At 39.0% G+C, this 19,356-nt stretch overlaps 1 protein-coding gene across 1 annotated transcript in view; it reads left to right on the top strand.

Moving 5' to 3' along the window:
- Positions 1-480: 480 nt before the first annotated feature.
- Positions 481-19,356, top strand: part of ST6GALNAC3 (ST6 N-acetylgalactosaminide alpha-2,6-sialyltransferase 3) — a 221,090-nt gene continuing 202,214 nt past the window's right edge. Inside the window, exon 1 of the mRNA XM_086753036.1 lies at positions 481-593. Within this exon, the coding sequence (XP_086609162.1) occupies positions 576-593 (18 nt within the window). The 5' untranslated portion in view covers positions 481-575. The remainder of the gene's footprint in view (positions 594-19,356) is intronic.

Here is a 19,356-nt window from a genome sequence, read left to right as displayed (position 1 = left end):
CATAGAGCAGCAATTGCAGCATTCAGACAAAGGGAAGCCTGCTGTACAATGAAAGGGGCTGAACATAAAACGATACTTGACGCTAACAAGCAGCGTAAGAATTTTTAGAGCCCGAAGAATAGAGTTTGCACTTTTCTGACCAACTGGCAGCAACTGTGTCTCCTGCGAACATTTAGAGAGTCGCACAGGGATTAATTATAAAGACACAGCTCGGTTTCCAACCATTGCGAAACCTCCACAAGGTACAGATTCCCATCTGTACGTACAGTATTGTGCGAGCGCGTCCTGGAGCTTACAAAAATACACGCTGGAGCCATGAATCAAACTCGGTCATGTGACGGAGGGGAGGTACCGGGCTGGCTCCCAGCCAGTGGAGGAGCTGATGGGTGGAACAAACGGGGCATAAAAAGACTAATATGACTAACGGATCCTGGATGCGTGGTACCCTTATTTGGATCTACAGGAATGTAGGCTCTAGCAGTTCTGCAGCTCTACCAGCCTTTTGCCTGACACTGGAACTGCTGCTCACAAAGTAGAATCCTGCTGCTCTGTGGTAGGAAGGATAGAGAACGAACATGGCCTGCATTTTGAAGGTAAATCTCTATCTGTTGCTTGAATGCATTGTTGGAGAGCCCCTCGCTGCTCAGAGGCGTGGATTCGGTACGGTCCTATTGCATCTTCGTTGTCTTTTTGAATACTGGCTTTGTCTGGCAAATGAATATGGAGAGATTCTGCAACGTACAGCTGTGCTCTGCTTCCCTCTGCCATTCTTTTCCTCTTCCCCTGCATTGTCAGAACTGCGAGCTAGCGGGAAGGGAACTGTGTACTGAATAATAGGAGGGGGGTGAGGGGCTCTGGTTTGTCTCAGCTGACTTTGAGCCGAATTCCTTCAGAAGCAATAGCATTCAGGCAACAGTACAAAGGACAAAACGGGGAAGTTATTTTCTTTTTCTGACGGTGCAGCATTTACTGCTTTTAAAGCAAAGGTTGCAGATGTACACAGCTGTCCCAGTTGCTCCTTAAGCACACACTCCCCTGCTGAATTTACCCAAGATCCACATGCTCCACACAATTACACTTAATACTTAATTGCATTTGCTAATTAAGTGACCTATTTGTCAGAGGGTTTTTCCCCTTCGCACCAGCAAATACAAGCGTAAACTTACCGTGTGATCATACGCTTTCTTCAGCCGGCTTTCCTCACCGACATAAAAGTATTTGCAACCAGCATGTCATGGAGATGGAGGGAGCATCACTAGCATAAAGTATTGAATGAAAGGGGAGGAGGCGGAAGTGCAGTCGGTTGAGAACAAACAGCATTTGTTTCCTTACAGTGTTGTCACTTGCAGGGAGTCACTCTCCTCTGCCTGGCTTGAAAGTCATTTGTTCAGATTCATTTGCTATCTGCCTCGCTCCTTTGTGTGTATCTTTTGAATACATTTCCACTCTGTTCCTTTTGGTAAATAAAACTGATCTGTGAATGTTTTGTTATTTTCAGTCTGATCAACAGAGGGTTGATGATCTTAAACTTTGGGATGGCCTCTCATAGCAGTTGTGTTCAGCGTATCAGCAAAGTGGATAAATTGCAAAGCTTCAAGGCTTCAAATAATAAACATTCCTGTGTCTCCTTGCAGCCTATTCTTATCACTTTTTTTTGGCATTCAACTTTAAAAACAACTTCTTAATTTGCTGCACTGTTTTGCCCTTTCATTCATTCCCTACTAGTGGATCTGTGGCACACGGATATTTTTAGAGTTTTCTTTCATGAGCATGAGGGTTATGGCAGTTTATCTTAATAAATATGGCAAAGTCTGCCTCAAGTGCAGAAACTTCCCCAAACTAGCAGGTTCTGCTTGGAGTTAGGTGGTAACAAACTCCTTTAAGCAGATAACACTGACGCAATTGAGAGTTAAGTTGTGACTTGGGACGAGGAGATACACACTCTGCGAATGGAGCCTGGCTTCGCAAAGATAAACACGTGCACTCCTTTGTAAACACTCCTTGAATGACTGAGCTGGGATCTGCAAGTGATCCAGAGGAGAGAAATTATTTATTTATTTATTATTTATTTTACCATGTGGAGAGATCACATGCAAAATCTTCCCTCTGGCCCTAACAGTTAAATAAAAATATCCTTTTACAAGAAAACTTCAGTGTCTCTTTCCCCCTCCCAATCATTTCCACTGGTGCCACAGCCTGCCACAAGCATGACTTCTGCGGGGCCCTTCTGTTACAGTTTGAATTATAACACAATAAACACTTTCTCTTTGCCCAGGACTGGATCTCCATTTGGTTGTAATTCTGATGATTAAATCAAGAGATAAATTGGTATTCCTTGACAGACAGCTCTCTGTCAGTTTAATTCTTAATCTTGTTAATACAGGCAGGTGCAAGGATAAAAAGTGAAACAGATACGTGAAGATTAGCTTTGCCATGAGGCAGGCTGGACTTTCTCAGACAGACATCCCATAGGAATAATTTAAATGTCTAGATCAAGATACTTAATGGTGTATAAGTTTTTAATCTAATGTGTACAGTTACTTCTCAAGCTTTTACCATAACAAGGAAATTCAGAATAATATGTGTATTTTGATGTGACACCAGGCTAATTCCTTCTTGAAAATACAAACTTGTTAGCTACACCCTCCTCCTTTCTCTTAGGTTTGTCCTGACTCTCTCATTTATTCAATCAGTTGCCTGTGTGGAAACATAAAAAAGAAATAATAATAAAAAAAAAAATCCGCGCTACAAGTGTAGATTTTAACTACGTGATGGCAGAGTGGATGGGAAGACAGAACAACTGTATGTCCCTGCCACTTCAGCCCAGGGTCCCTCTATGGCTCTGCCTTGTGACTTGCCCTGCTTCCTTTCCTAGATTTTTAAATTTTTTTTTTGCCCTCCTTTTCACTTGTTTCCCTCCCCATCTCTCATGCAGATATTAAGACTTGCTGAATGTTGGTGTTCTGTACGTGTGAGAGTTTAACATAAATGAGATTGGATAGAGATGTCTGTGAAGTGCAAAGAACAGAGCTGGCTATTAATAATTAACTGGAGTTACTGAAAGTGGTTAAGAGCATATTAGAAAAAGCGTATAACCTTTAGACACCGAGACCTCCTTTTACTATGACTACTGCGAGAAATAATCTCTGTGTGTAGCCTTTGTAGAAATGTTTGGGAAGGTGATTCTTCCTAGAACGTGTGTTATCTCTGTGGTGTGCGTTGTGCGCTCTGTTTAGATCAGATTGATGGGGCTGTCGCTGATCAAGGCTTCAAAAACTTTGTCTCCCAACAAGCAGTGGAACGTTTTCATTAAAACCAGTGAAACTCTCTTCTGTTGAGGAAATGCAGAGAAAGAGGCGAGTTCTAAGACACAAGGATGTGTTTTTATTTTTTCCATCATGTCTTCAAAAACCATGGCAGAACAGCTGAGTGAAGCGTAGGCATTTCTTGGAAGCAAACAGTTGATCTTGTTACTATGGTAGCTACATGTCATCTTGCTGATTAGTAGATTAAGAGAGTGATTACTATTCATGTAGTCACTATTATCCCTAAAGATATTGAACTCCCTAACGTCCACTGTATCAGCCGCTGACCCTTTAAAATGACGACAGATGTTTTTCAATAAATTACTTCAAAGAAACACTAGGTTTTGCAAAATTGAAAGATGATACTTCAATGTACCTGTCTTCTTACAATAAATACAACATGAGTTATAATGATACTCTGTAAAATGCTGATAACCCCCACTGAGGGCTGGACTGTGATATTTTAAAGCAAGTAGAACAGGTAACTTAGTTCACACATGCTGCACTTTGCAGGGGATTATGCTTTCCTCTATTTACAAACTCCTCTTTTTAAGTGGAGGTTTTGAAGAGGATGTTGGAGGTGGATTATGTTGTCGTCATAGTACACTGTGTAAGCTTAATGTGGTAGAATTTAATAAAAAAAGTCCACGTGTAATGGACCCATACAGTAAGGACTAAGTGTGAAATCTAGAAAGAGATTTCTTTAGTGTTTTGGGTGCCGTGTATTTACTGTGCAGTAAACAAAATAGATTTCATGTGCCTGTAGACTGGACATGACCTTCTACCAGCAGAGATCAGAAGTGAGTTGAAAGCTTCAGTGAAATTCTGTGGTCTAAATCGTGTTTGTATAATGTGAGGCAATGCTCTTGTTACCACAGCTGATTGTGAGTTCTTCTCTCAACGTAGGCAAGTGCCCAAGTAAAATCTTTAATTTTTTTTTTTTTTTAATCGAATCAATAGATCGAAAGAACTGTTTTGTAAAATGTAACTTACAGGTTTCAAAGAAACAAAACTGTTCATCACATGCTTGTAACAGTTTTCTGCAGGACTCTGTCAAAACTGACCATACCTGTGTGTTCACCTCTGATTGTTTTGCATGTTTCCTGTCTGTGGTTATCTCATCCAGTTTAATTAAATCCATAGTTTGCATTTTCCCCTTAGTTCACATGGTAAACTGTTTTTGACAGAAATTTTCTTTGGGAGTTTTCTCTTGAGCATTCAATGACCTGCCTCTGATTGGGGTCTTCAGACATTGCTATAATACAGATAACATTATGATCTGCAAGCATATGCTCCATATGCACTTTTAAGACTAAAATAGCAAAGCCGATCTCATTATATTCTATTTTCCACCCTTGCAAGTAGCTGTTCAGAGGGGAAAAGGCAGAAGGTCTAAAAGGATCTGGTCCTCGTGTTTGGACACTTTTCATTTTGGATATTTAGTTATTAATTTGTGGTTGGTTGGTTTTTTGTTTTTTTTTTTTTTTAACTTCTCTGTGTGATTGTAGATATTTCCTCCCAAGTTTCTACATCATCAGAAGCACATTGCTTGTTTCACCTCTGTTCTGTTTTGCAGGGTAGGCTTTGTGTCTCACCATAACTCCATTCACTGCTATGGATTTGCAGGATGCAGGGCCTTCCATGGAGATGACCTCCATACCCTGCTTGAATCAGGCCCAAGATAATTCACATACTCCCCTGACTGTTAAATTAACTGAAGCAATGTTTATGCATGGCATCCATCCGCTTTCCTATGCTGAGAACTGTACTTGGGTCCTGTTTGATCCTTGTGCTGTGCTCTTTCCTCTGATGCGACAAGAGATGGAGAGATCCTAGAAAGAGGAACAAAGGTCACCTCCCCTCCTCCTGGGAGGATGCCCCTCTGATCGGTCATTTTCCAGCAACATCTAAATTTGCTGCAGGTTCACTGTAATGCAAGCTCTCTTCTCAGCCTGTCTTAAGCTGATGATCAACAGTTTTGTGGGCTGCGGTATTTCTATTGTGACTGGAATAATTCCTAGGAATATGTAGTTGTATCTTTAGGGATGGAAAGTGTTGTGTAAATGTGAAGAGATCAGTCTTTGAGCTTCCAGTTCCTGCCATTTTTCACATTTCATGGCTTCAGCAAGATTTCTTTCATAATTATGGTGTAAATACACAAAGATGCCCCTTATGAGGTATGCACAAATAAGTTGGAAAGTAACGGATGCAACAAGGAGTTACAGAGAAGAGTCAGGATTTCCGAGGTAACAACCAGGTTTCGTGTTGGATCACTCAATCCTTACTTCCTATGGCTGATTTTTTTTCCCTTCTCCCTGCCTCCTCACGAAACAAAACTAGCAAAACTCCATAGTTTATTCTTTCTGATGCTCCTTTGAAATTGGATATTTCTATTTTAAATACATTTCTTAAAATTATTCTGTTTTCAACTAAAAGATTTATTTTTTGTTGCTCTACATTGTTTACCTCTAAATTGCTCCAAAGTAAATGAAGCTGCATTAATGAATCCAGCAATGTGCAGGGCTAAGATTTGCTGTATCATGGTCCAGTGGTGCTTCATTACCATTTAAGATTTTACAGAGTGTAGTACATGGAATTTTGTAATGTGTTTTTTTATGATGTTAACTTCTTGAAAATGTAAGGAAAATTAAATTTTAAGAAGTATAAAACTACTTTTCATTCTCGCTTGCAATGACCTTAAACTAATTATACTTTAAAGACAATATATTAGCCCCCTTCTAAGCAGAAAGAGATGGCAGTCTAGTCAATCTAGTCCTACAAGAGGACTTGCTTTGGTTGAATGAATTTTATTTTTATGCCCATGTAGCTAAACCAAGACAATCTCCAGTGCAAGCATACTTCAGTTGGTTTAAACTGGAGTTTCCTGTCTGAATTTATTAGAGGTATAAAGACTAAAACCACAAAACCAGCATGAAATTAGGGAGCTGTCTCGTACTTAGAATTTTACATTTAAGTAGTTATGTGATAACGCAGTAATGGGGGAAAAGTTTTTGTTTTGCAGTTCATCTTTAAGCAATGAAGCATGTGTCATCCAGATGTTTTAGGCTTCTAACCCGCCCAGGATACACGGTTGTTGTGTGCATTATCATGGGTATGGAATCTCATATTAAGGACAGAGTAGTCTTCTCAAAATTCAGCCTCTTTGTAGGCTCATGCGTGAGCTTCAATGATTTATGTCTTGTTCTTTTTTTAAATTTTCATTTTGACATGTCATGAATTCCAGATAACTTGGCATGTCATAGTATGACATAAAACATCATAGGAAGCAGCAAATTCTTACGCTTTGACATAACATATCAAACGCCTTGAAATCCAGGACAGATATGTGCTTACTTATTTCTAGTGAGATAGCAGCCAAAAGGAAAGCAGACCTTGTTTTGTGACCATAGCTAAACATTTGTGATTAATTTAAAGGAATCTGAAATGCAGCTTAAAAGACCTCAGTTTTTATTTTATTTTCTAGATTTTAGTCACAACTGTCACAACATCTGCTCAGTTAATTTGAAAAGGCAGAGTTTTCAGCATTTTCTCTGTTCCTTTGCCATGTTTCGTTACAGCAGTATCTGTGCATCTCCCAAAAGTGTAGTGCTGGACATGGTGGTCTGTCCAGGGTTTGTTCTTTCATCTTTCCCAAGGAAGCAATATCTATGCAGCAGGTTCACTTTTTTTTAAGAAGGATTTTTTTGTCTGTGTCTTAAAGGAAGTAAAAAAAAAGTTTCTATGTATTTGTTATGAAAGGAAAGGTCAAATGCTCACACATGGCATGGAAGGTGAATTTCTTTATCTTCCTGGTAGTTACTGTATGAATATAATTTTTGGACCAATCTCCTCCCCAGAGCAGCTTTTACCATAAAATAAAGAGCTATTTTGTGCAAGAAAAATTAAATTATTGATTGTAAATTTATTGCAGATTTTTAGTTTGACTTTCAGATATTATGGGCCTGGGGCATGCAGCCACTTGCAAATAAATGGCTGACACTGTGAAGAGGACTGGAAATTCTGTGGAAGCCCATGGGAAGAGTGAGTGGCTTTGGTTTGATTACTGCTGTTTGATCCTTTAATTGCTGCAGATGGGTGCTGCTGTGCGGCAAGTCCCCAAGAACAAAGCCATCTTATCAACCAAACTAATAATTTATTTCATGGTTATTATTCATGACGCTTTCCCAATATTTTCTTCTGCCTATCAGTTGCTCTCCATCCCTGGTCTGACTCATAGCATAGAAGGGTAGAAGTGTGCACATACATAACAAAGAAGAGGTGGAAGTGTATTTTATCTTGCTTGTATTAGAGACCTCTCTCAAGGAGAGCTGGAAGAGTTGATCTTTGTGGGGCTCCATAAACAAGGTAAGTAAAAGTGGCTCTATTTATTGAATGCATTCCCCCAAGAAATAAGGTGAAATTCTGCCTTGGGCCCTGTCACCTCTTAAAGCCGAGGGAGCAGTTGCCTTACTGTTGTCAGTGTCAAGTACTCACGTCGGATGAACTTGCTATTCCTGTTAGAGGAAAAAATGCATTTACTGCATTTTGTGTGGTGGTTCTTGTAAATAGCCCATGCCCTGCTGAGATAAGAAAGACCAACATTTTTCCAGTGGGTTCATTGGTTTCTGCAGAATGGGAACTTGGACTAAAAAAGGACAATGTGCGATTGTAATGTATGTCGTATTTCTGAGTCTGAGAACAGAATACAACATGGCTGGATGACATGTGGATTGCTGTATGTCATCTCAGAAAATGTTAAATATTAAACTGAATGTTCTCTGCACTCCTCCCACTTCAGCAATGCCCAATATTTATGCAAATATTGCCTTTACACTGTTACAAATATGATTTTGAAAGTAGTGTCACAAGTTTTATCAAGTAACGTATACTGGTGCATTCATATGCTTTTCAGGAGTTGTACAGGTATAATACTTTTCTTTATTTTTTTAAAATCAGTCAACCAAATGAAATTATGTTATCAGTACAAAATTTATGTAAGTGGAGTTTGTATTTAAAATAATGCCAGTTATTTTGCTGCTCATCATTTTAGCAGAAGCACCTGGAAAACATGGTAATTCTCGGTTTATATATTTGAAATTGGATAAAATACCATGCTGGATATTCTTTTTCAGCTTTACTTTTGAGAAGAATAAAGCTGAGGCAGGAACTGAAATGAAAGGGTTTGGGAGATGAAATCTGGTAACTGATGCCGTTCAGGAGTAATGGCTCACGTGGTCTAAAGGCAGTCCTATTCAGCAGTTAGCGTATATTATCGTATATAGCATGTGTGACATTCCAAAATTGACATGGGAGTGCTGCCACACTTGCTAACAATTAAATGAAGCAGTAGCTTTTTATGAAAGGTACATTTTGCAGCAATTTGCATTCACAATAGGCAGTGGAATGCCAGCCTAGGCAGGTAAGGTGCTGGTGTGGAGCAGTTGGAAGTAATCACAAAAACATGTTTATTTCATGGGAATAGCAGTTTGTATGGAAGAAATGCAGAATGAATTATTTATAGATCCTGCCTCTTCTAATGATGCATTCCTTGCATGTTGGTTTAGTGTAGGATTAGGTATCTTCTGTCTCTTTCTAAAATTCTTTTCCTTAAAATTATATATAATCTCACTACTTGCAAAAGTTTGCCAGGTCTTTGACAAAGGGAATGCCCTCCTGACCACGTAACAACATGAGACATCATTCCATGAGATCTGGTGTTTTAATTCTAAACAGGAAAAGCCAGAAACCAAATACCACCTTTTTTTTTTTTCCTTTCTTGCAAGTTTCACAACCTTTTGTTAATCATCAGGTTTTTGTTTCTTCCAAATATATTGTTTATTAAGATTTGAACATAATCTTCTTCTTGGCATGATGGGATGATATTACATTTAAGAATTAACAATGTAAATTTATTAGCTCTTTAATATACATATTGGTATTATTACAAATCCATTGAGGCCAGTACAACACCACCTGGTGTACTTTGAATGATGATTATTATATTGTTTTACATTAGATTATGAAATTATGTGCTTGTGGTTTATGTAGGTACTCCTCTAAACTTGTAAGATCTGACCTTTCTTCATAAGTGGAAGTCACTTTGTTTTTTGGATTAATCCGAAAAGGCTAGAAGGCTTTCATGTTTTAATGTGTTGTGTTACGTTGTGGAATGCAGTTACACGAGAATAAAGTTCCTATGCAATTCTGTTTGTTCTGATTTGGCGGAGAAATAAAGGTGTGAATTCCAGTTTACATGTGTCCACACTGGGTCTTACATGATTATTAAAATTCATTATCGTTTTACTAGACTTTTCTAGCTTAGCCCTCTCAGCCATGTGAATAAGTTATTTACAAGTTGCTGCGTGTCAGATGATCTATTGTAATTTTCCTGTGTTTGCATCCATCTGTGGCAAGTCAGTCAGGTAATAATTAACTGTTAACAGAGGAGAGCTTTCTGTTAGTGCTTCTAATGTGGAGACAAAAAAACCCAAGCCTTTGCATTTTTAAAAATGGAATGGAGAACGAGACTGACTTGTTGTGCTGTGGGATCCTTAGGAGCCGTGGAATGTGTAACATGGGGAAAAAATGGTTGAAGACATATCTTTTGTAATTGGGATACGGAAGTTTTGCCAAAAGAAAAACGTTTGTAACTTTTTTTACATATGATTAATGAGAGAATTTCAGACAGCTGTCTCTGCATCTCTCCCCCCCCACTGTCTTTTTTTCATTTCCTTCCACAGGGCATAAAAATATTTTAATGGAAAAATTAGTTTTACCCTACTAAATTTTTTTTTTTTTTTGAGTAAGGAAATGGGAAGAGGAAAAGAGCCATTGACCATTCCAAACAAGAGAAAAGAAATGGCATCTTTAGGAACAGTTCATGAACGGTCCTTCAGTGTGCATGTTCTCTCAGCCAGCGCTCACTGCTCTGTACCTGTTACTGAGACCTGGCAGTCTGTCTGTGCAGTTTGCAGCTCTTGGTATGAAATGAAGTTCATACTGTGTTTTTCCTTTGTGTTCGCTGCCACTTGCCTACTCATATTTCATTAAACCAGTTAAGGTATCTTAGTGGTTTTACCAGGTCACTTCCAATGAAACCGGAGAACTGAGGACCTTGAAATGCCATAGCAGCTTCCTCCCATCTAACCGCACTTCCTCTTGAGAATGCTAAATATAAAGACTCAGCCTTCTTGTCTGTAACCACTGCCTTAACCACAAGAACAGACCTGGATCCCAGAACCAAATGCGTAAGCCAAGAGCTAGACAGTTAACGTGTGGTCGCGGTCCCAGGGAGCACCGCCAATCACCCTTTCCTCTGTGTGGCTCTGGCTTCAGAGCCTGGCACCTCTGACGAGCCACCTACAGCTACTCACCTTCCCCTCTGTTGTGCCAGCAGAGCTGTATGTGGGGCTGCAGTAACATAAGCAGAAAATGGAACTGGATTAGAATAACTCTTTTTGCTTTTCAGCATCACTTTTAGGATTAATTAGTTTCCTGAGTGTTGCTGAATTTGCACTGGGCCCAGCTGAGGAGGTGGTGCAAGCATGAGAGAGTAGCCTACAATGAATCAGAAAATCCTTATGTGGGTACTACTACCAAAAACATCCTGCACAAGTAGTAGCCCGTTCTGTTAACTGTCTGCCCTTCAGTACGAGACTGCTTGCCAATGTATAGGCACTAAGCTTAGTCTGGATCTAGCCACCGTTTAAATGGGAAGAGAAGCTATATGGGAATTTCTGTAGCAGAAATGCTGCTCTATCATGTTCATGCCTCACTGTCCTGAATTAGAGAGGCGGCAAGTCCCCTTGTCCAGTGTGATAAATTAGCGCCTTCTCAGCACTGGAATATGGTTTTAGTATGCCTAGAATGGAAAAAGGGAATTGTTCCCTACCTCATTTGGTCTTGATGGATATAATCGTGTGTCCAGCTACGATCAGCAGAGCTGGCTACGTGCTATGTAGCTTTGCTACCTTTGAACAGTACCTGCCAGTACCATCTCCCTGTCTGTATACACCACCACCTCCTCACCTGCGGTCCTGCACAAACTCCAGTTGCCACAAAATATTTGCATTGCTTAACTTCTGCATTTGACTGTAGATATTTCTGAATTATTTAGGAAGCAGTACTGTATTCTAATGCCACCTCAAACAGCCTAATAGACAGTTAGTGACTATGTCTGTTTGATTTATGCTTTTAGGCCCTTTATTTCTTCAGATGTGGTCCCTTATTCAGCTTATAAGTGTGTATATATAGCTACAGCCCTAAAATATTTTTGTTTCTTTTCTGCTTCCTGTTTCTGCATTCTTAAATTTTATTTCTATCACTGTGTCCTACAGCTGATTTATTTTTTTTTTAGTTAAAAGAATGATTACCCAAAATTGTATCAGTCAGAATCATAGAATGGTTTGGGTTGGAAGGGACCTTAAAGATCATCTAGTTCCAAGCCCCCTGTTCTGGGCAGGGTCAACTTCTACTAGACCAAATTGCTGAAAGCCCCATCCAACCTGGCCTTGAACGCTTCCAGGGACGGGGCATCCACAACTTCTCTGGGCAACCTGCTCCAGGGCTTTACCACCCTCATAGTGAAGAATTTCTTCGTTATATCCAATGTAAATCTACTGTCTTTCAGTTTAAAACCGTCACCCCTTGACATATCACTACATGCCCTTCTCAAAAGTCCCTCTCCAGCTTTTGATCTTGAAGAAGTCTGGTCTACTTCAGTTTGTTGTATAATGTGGCCAGATAATACTAGACAAAATTTTCCCTTGTTGGATCCTATGAGAGCAAGCGACAACCGTGACTGCACTGTAGTTGGCCTTTAATGAAAGAGTGATACTGAATGTCTGTCAAATAAATAAAGAATATTAAAATTGCTTGTGGTCTTGCATCTTGCTGGCCTCTGAAGGTATTTTTATTCCTGTTGTTTTACTAAAATGCCATCGGTATTCCAAGTTTGACCACGCATCCAGAAGGCTGTGTGTTTGTTCATCTGCTGTCTCCCGGGGGTGCTTGGGCTTTTGAGGTACATGAGTTGAAGCTCAACTGGCATTTTGTTAAAGCTTTGCTTGCATAGCTTTCTTTGCCCCTTGGTGTGTCTGGTGTTTAGTTGAGGGTTGGAAAATGAATGTTTCTGAAAATTCAGCTTTCAGTATTTGCTAAAACTAATGTTACGCTTGATGGCACTTACAAATTAACTGGAAGATTGACTGTGCTTTTTTCCCCACTGAGGTCTTGCATGAGACCTTATTACTACTTGCCATTCATTGATTCCAGTGGGAGAAGCTGACTTTGTCATACTTGTTCTGAATGCAAACTGCAAGAGCTGTTAGAGCTACAGATTTCTATTTTACCTTTTACCTCTGCTCATCAGTTTCAAAATCGCCTGAGGCCATTGCAGTGAGGAACAATCGTACAGTGAAAAGTGCATCCCCCAAAAGGCAAATATCAGGCAGGTCACAGACATGTGCAAACAGATTGTAGCTTCTTTTTAGCTTCAAAATCTGCAGGAAAGCATTATCAGTGACATTGAAAAGAAAATTGAATTTAACAGAATTACTCCTTTTTAGCTTTTTCTATCTGTTTGCCGAATCTTGCTCTCAAAGGGAAGTCCTCAGCCCCTTGTGAATAAGGCCAGAGATCTGAATTTCCTTTTGGGCCTCCAGGCAAGGTACCATGGCTTGTCATGGTTTGCTAATGGCACCATTAAGCCACTGCTGTTGTATTTGTAAAGTGTCTTGTGAAGCATTGCATGAAAGTGCTCTAAAGCAATTTATGGGAAACTGTAATCCATTTATGGAAGTAAACATCCTTATAAAAAGGAAAATGGAAAACTCATCAGTAGTTTAGATAGAACTGCAGGAAGACTACTTGGGTGGGGGTGTGTGTGTGTGTTTAACTAAAATATAATGAAAACCTGAACATCTGATGGATTTAAAAAATATTTACTGGGAGAAAACGTATTTTCTTGTACCAAATGAAAATGAGTTTTGACTTTGTTATTCAGTCTTCAAGGTCTATTGGTCTAGCAGCCTGGGATGTGTGATGACTAGTCATACGTTTCTTCCCTCAGTAAAGAGTTTCACAAACAACTGTGCACGTTACTTATTGTTACTTATATTGTTTTTCAGTACTTTATTAATAACAACAAAAAATTTGCTTTTTTCACAGAATGGTTTGGGTTGGGAGGGACCTTTAAAGGTTAACTTCTTGCTTGGACCAGAAATGGTATGAAAATGTAGATCTAGTATTTCCCCTTAGTGGACATAGGATTGTTTTAACCTTGGTTCAAAACAGTCATTAACAATTTTATATAAAAGAGTTATGCTTTGTTTTCCAAGTCAATACTTGAGACCTTCTCATGCAAATGAAATGGGAAGACTTGCTTTACTTACAGAGCACTACCATTGCTTTACCTCATATTTCCTACCATCTGTAGTTGGGAAAAAAAGTGAGATTATAGGATCTGTATTGAGTCATGAGTATGGTATTCCAGACAACTGGGAAGGATAGAGGTATTTTGTGTGCTTCTGTAACTACTAGACGAGCAGGGTACAGAGGAATGTAGTTGGTAACTGACTCGCTGCCTAGATGATGTTCTTTAATATACTCTCAAGTAAAAAGTATAAACTATTTTTGTGCTTTAATAGGCTTGTTTCCTTTCAGGAATTTAAAACTATTATAAATTAGGTAAGAAAGATATTAAAAACTTAAGAGAATGAGCCAGATTTTGCCGATCTTGTGTGAAAAGTTCCCTTTAATACTCCATTATGTGATTGCAGATGATGATAATAACTTAATTAGTGTGATACATGTACAGTATTGTTTTGTACTTGCTTAATAGTTTCTTTGGTTTTGGACTTTTATTAGTTATCTATTTGCCATGCAGTCCATGAGGAAAGGTAATGAAATATAATAAACGCTGTATCCAAAGCTGTGGAAGAAAGTAATTAAACTTAATAGAAGTAATTTCTTTGAAGTATAATAGCAGATGCAATAGATTAATGCAAAGCAGATTTAGGCGATGCATGCTTTGAAATGCTAACCTGCAAATAGATAAGTATTACCGTTATTTAAATAAAGTTATATGAAACTATCTTCTGCAACCTGAATCTGGAGATCAGGTCTAATGAGAGACACTTGGGTTAAGTTTTGATAAGGGATGACACTTCCGTTCCCTAATTTATTACACTCTGCCAGTCCGAAGTGAAATCCCAGAAGTGCTGTCCACATCTCATCAAAGAACTGCAATAGAATGGGGAATTAGCCAGGGCTATCCCTGAAGGTATTCTCTGATGGCAACTTCATCATCAGCTGTGATAAGCTCTCAGTTTGAAATTACAGGAAAAACTACATTAATAATTCTGAAATAAGATTACATTATATTTAGAAATGTTACCTGAGAAGATATAAGATTTCTTGTATCTTTGTACTGTAATATTCTTATGGATTTTAAAGGTTCAGTCAGTTTTACATCAGGAGCTTAAATCAGGCTTATTTCTGCAATAAACAGGAAAACATATGGGTTGCTATTGTGTAGGGGACTGAATATGAAATTTGTATAAAAATCCAGGTAAGATAAAGTTAGTTTTTTACAGCACACATGCTTTATTTTTTTGCAGAACTGATGCAAACAGGAGAATCTTAAACATAAATCTGAAATTTTGTTTTCTTACTCTTTAGTGCTTCAGCATTGTTCATTTCTTTCCACTAGTACAATGATTCCAAATTAAAAAAAGATGTCAAATTATCTCATCTGACTAACTGCTCTGTCAGAGTCCAAAGTAGCTTGGTATGAGTACATCCTTTCCTTCCCAGACCCTCAAAAAAATATAGAAAAATATAGAAGTAAGACCTGTGAAAGGCAGCTGTCCCTCTCTGAATTTGGCTGATGGTTCAAGGGCTGATGGACTGAGTGTGGTGGCAGGAACCGAGAAGAAAGCAGGGGCTGTCTTTGGCTGAATATGGATGGGGAGATAGACTTCTCCAGCAATGAAGTGTTAAAATGGGACCAGCTATACGCAGACTGGAAGATGTCTACCGTTAGGAAGTAATAACTGAATAGTAGTCTGGGCTTTTTTTCTGTTTTAATTTCACTATTGCTACTGACGCACTAAACAAGTGTGGGTAAGTAGAGTAAGACTCACTGCAGAACTGCGAGAGGGACTGCACTTTGAGTGTTTTCTTGGGGTTAATTTCTGTCTTGGACTGTTGGTATTTCATGCCACAGGTGACGATTTTATGGCAATGTATGCATAATGCAATAGGATGCATCACCAGGTCTTTCTGATCTCTTTTCCTTGTGAGAGGAAGGAAAAGTTGGCATCTCCTTTCTGTGTTATAACGCTAGATTTTTTTTTTTTAATGTGTGTTGGTTGACAAAAAAAAGGTCCATTTTTTTTTTTGTTTCTTGGTCTGCTGAGAGAAACATTGTTCCATTAAAGCCAGTGGTGGGAGGGCTGGTTGTGTGACATCAAATGGTTGCTCCCCAAGCTGTGTGCATGCTAAGGGATCTGCGCACAGTAGTGCTCCTCTGCCATGGGGGCAGGACCGTGTGGGTATTGCTGCCTCGCTGAAAGCCAACAATGGATTGCACCTGGGCTGCCTGAAATAGTGAGGTGCCTGAAGGCATTTCTTGTAATGACAGCCTGTCATCTGGCTTAATTAAGGCCTCTTTTCAAAAGAGAGGTCTTTAACTACTGTATGGATTTTTAAAGCTCATCTCTTCCCTGGTAAATGTAGGCACCCGGTGGGGATCAGGGCTTATCCCTGTACTTTTCCTTCCACAGGCCAAGAGTAATTCTGAAGTGTGACAAAGCAGATGGAAAGGATTTGTTGGATCAACTGCTAGGCGAGTTTGTCCCCTGTTCTCATCTCCTAGAACAAATAGCAAGTGTATCTATGTATGTATGGGAAGTTTGTGTGTGTGTACTTGCTTTCTATAAGAACTAAAATTAAAAGTGAAAAATCCCAAAGTCTGAGGTTTCTCCTTTGCAAAGAATAGTGGGAGGCAGATAACCACCCACTAATGTCCTAGTTGTTAGAAAAGAAAAATCTTAGGAGAGTCTGAGGGAGTTGGGTTTGCTTAACCTAGAAAAGTGAAGGCCTAGGGAGTAGCTCCTAGCAGTCTTCTACCTCCAGATGGGTTAGAGAAGATGGAGACAGGCTTTCCTCAGAGGAGCATAGTGGAAAGAGCAGCCACAAGTTGCAACAAGGGAAATTCCAATTAAATATAAGGAGAAAAAAATTACACTAAGACTCGAATAATACTGGCACAGGGGCCTGGCATAAACAGCCTTGGAAATACTCAAAACTCAACAAGACAAGGCCCTGAGCAACCTGATGCGACTTTGAAATTAGGCCTGCTTTAGGCAGGAGGTTTGACTAGGTGATCTCTAGAGGTCTCCCAGTCTTAATTATTCTTTGGTTTTATGATTTCTACAATCCGCTGCTGCTATTCATAATGTTAATTGTAGTAGACCATATGTAGCAGGTTTATTGAAACGTGTCTAATAGCTGTGTTAACAGAATCATCCTCACCTGTGGGCAGGTCAAGTATGTTTGGTTCTCTCTTTAATCTTGCTGAGGTTTTTACCTTCTGGTGTTACCTCCAGAAGGTAAAAACATTGGAAGTTTAATTATTTTACATGTAGAGGGGCAGACTGAAGAGCTGGAGATGGCGGCCCTTCAGTCATGAAGTAGAGGAACTGTTTACCAGTTGGCTTAGACTGTGAATAAATTACTGACTGGTTATCATGAATGTAGCATCCTTGATCCTATGTTAAGTTCTCTGCAATTAAGTGCAGGCTTCTCTTGAAAGGCATTACAGTTTGCATGAAGGATTGTATTTGGCAGCAAACTTTAATGTGGCAGGGTGTTTTTTTTTGTCCTAGAGCCTAAATTTAATTTGTTCATGCATAATGCACTCAGTTGAGAATTTTCTGAGGTGGCAGAGTGTAACTCTTCTTTTTCTGCCTGTGTTCAGCTAGACAGAAAAATTTAGCTAAACCAATAAGCTTCTAGTAACGTGATGGTTTGTGAGAGAGTGAGTGCAAACTCGGTCCATCTCTCTTCAGCTCTTCTTTCTGCAGTTCACTGACTCATCTTGCCCCGTTTTTCCCAAAGGCCCTATTTAAAACCTATATTCGGGGTTATTAACTTTTTCACCAAGAAAGTAAGCTATATGTAATTATACAAGAGAGACCCAGAATGAGGTTTATAGCTTACCACTGGTATGAAAATTCCATGGGTTTTTCTGGGTATTAAAGATTGGGTGAATGTTTGATACATATGCCTTTAATAGAACTAAGTATGATAAACAGGAGTGATTTATTTCAGCTGTTTCTGCTGAAATCCACACCTTTCATTGTTTCTCAAGGGTTGTAGTGCAGGCAGAGTAAACTTTTGCATTCTGCTCACCCAAACTGCATGGTAAGTCTGTGCTATTTGCCTTTCACAACATTATTTTTACTGGAATGGTAGAATGTACAATGTTGTTCATGGACAATGTTTGCTTAGATATACCCAAATGTAATGCCACAGGTTTCAGAGGTGTTAGAGAAATGCTTTGCTTTGTTCTCATCTTACATTTTTCTTGAGGATTATGATGCAAATGTATTGTCAAACTCTTTTTTTCTTTTTTTTTTTTCTGTTTGCCACTTGTTCACCATAGCTTAAAATCAACTGTCTGCTAAAATGCTACTGGTAAAGTTATTCCAGAATGTTTGTAGGGAACAGAAGTCAATCCACTGGTGCTGGTAAAGTGAATTCATTCTAACATGGTCACAGTTATTTACTTCAGTGTGGTTTTGGCCCTCCTGCTAGAAGTACTTATTTGTCATCTAGTAAAGTTCAAATGACCATCCTACATCTAATATGCTGCCATGTTTCATCTTTTTGGATTCAAGGCTGGTTCTCAGCCAAACTGTGTAAATGGTAGATGTCGTATGCTTTGGATCCTCTGGCTCCTGAAGTAAATTACATTTCTTTGCTTTAGTACAAAGATGGAAAACAAACACACAAGTTCTGGAGTTCAATGCAACCATCCCACAGCCTCAGAATTGATTTTATTACAGGGAATATTATTGCTGGCCCGCTATCAGTGGCAAAGATGCACAATTTTAAATAGATTGATGTTTGCAAGACTGGCCTGGAATGTGTGTGTTCACGTGCACGTCCATGTTCTGCTGGACAGAAGGTACGGGCAAATGTAACTACTGATTTGTATCTCATATCCTCTGTCTTTCTGGATGTAGTTTCTGGCTTTTCAATACTTTTCCCAGTTCCTAAATTTTCTTTCTTAGACTTTGCCTGATATGGACACAATATTTTTAATATTTTCTGAGTTTGATAGACTGGAGGCCGTAAGTGGATTACTATGCATGACTAGAGTAAAGCTTCATTTTCAGCACCTCAGACCTCCATATTCAAAAGTAACAAAATATTCCAGCTTTTTCAACTGAAAGGTCTGCTGCTTCCACCTTACAGAACTGTAAATAAACTGTCCTTTCCGTCAGTTTGTTGGTTTAGTTGCTGTTACTGTGCTTAGTGGATCAAATTTTTTTTTGTATTCTGGCTTAAGGCAAAACTCCCTGTTTGGTTTTCTCCTCTGGAGCTATAGCCAGACATTTTGATACTGTTTTTCCTCTCTCCAGAATCTTTTAATATCTCCTTTTAGTAAAGGATATAAACTAAAGAACAACTGAAACTGCTCTGTTGGCTTTATTAACTTACATGTGGATTGAACAATACTGTTGTTTCTTTCAGTACCCTCTGGTATTTTAAGGAATAATTACTAAAAAAAATCTGACTAAATAATAAGCAGAGGTTGAACATCAGTCAGAATAATGTCCTGTCTTAAATCCAGTTTATTTTCTCTTGTTTGGTTTTTGTCTAAACAAAACAACAGTTTGGTGTAATCTGCCAAGAGGTTGTATTAAGTGCAAGTCTAACTTGGCTGTCAAGGACAGTATCTCAGAAGGGTGTTTTTGAATAATCTGCTGCTTTCTGAGCCATCTAGTTAAATTTAATATCTAGGAAAATAGGAGACTGCAAA

The sequence above is a fragment of the Chlamydotis macqueenii genome, chromosome 8 (assembly GCF_036417535.1).
Source record: "Chlamydotis macqueenii isolate bChlMac1 chromosome 8, bChlMac1.mat, whole genome shotgun sequence".
In the NCBI taxonomy this organism is placed as follows: domain Eukaryota; kingdom Metazoa; phylum Chordata; class Aves; order Otidiformes; family Otididae; genus Chlamydotis; species Chlamydotis macqueenii.
This window is presented reverse-complemented; position numbering and strand designations above follow the sequence as displayed.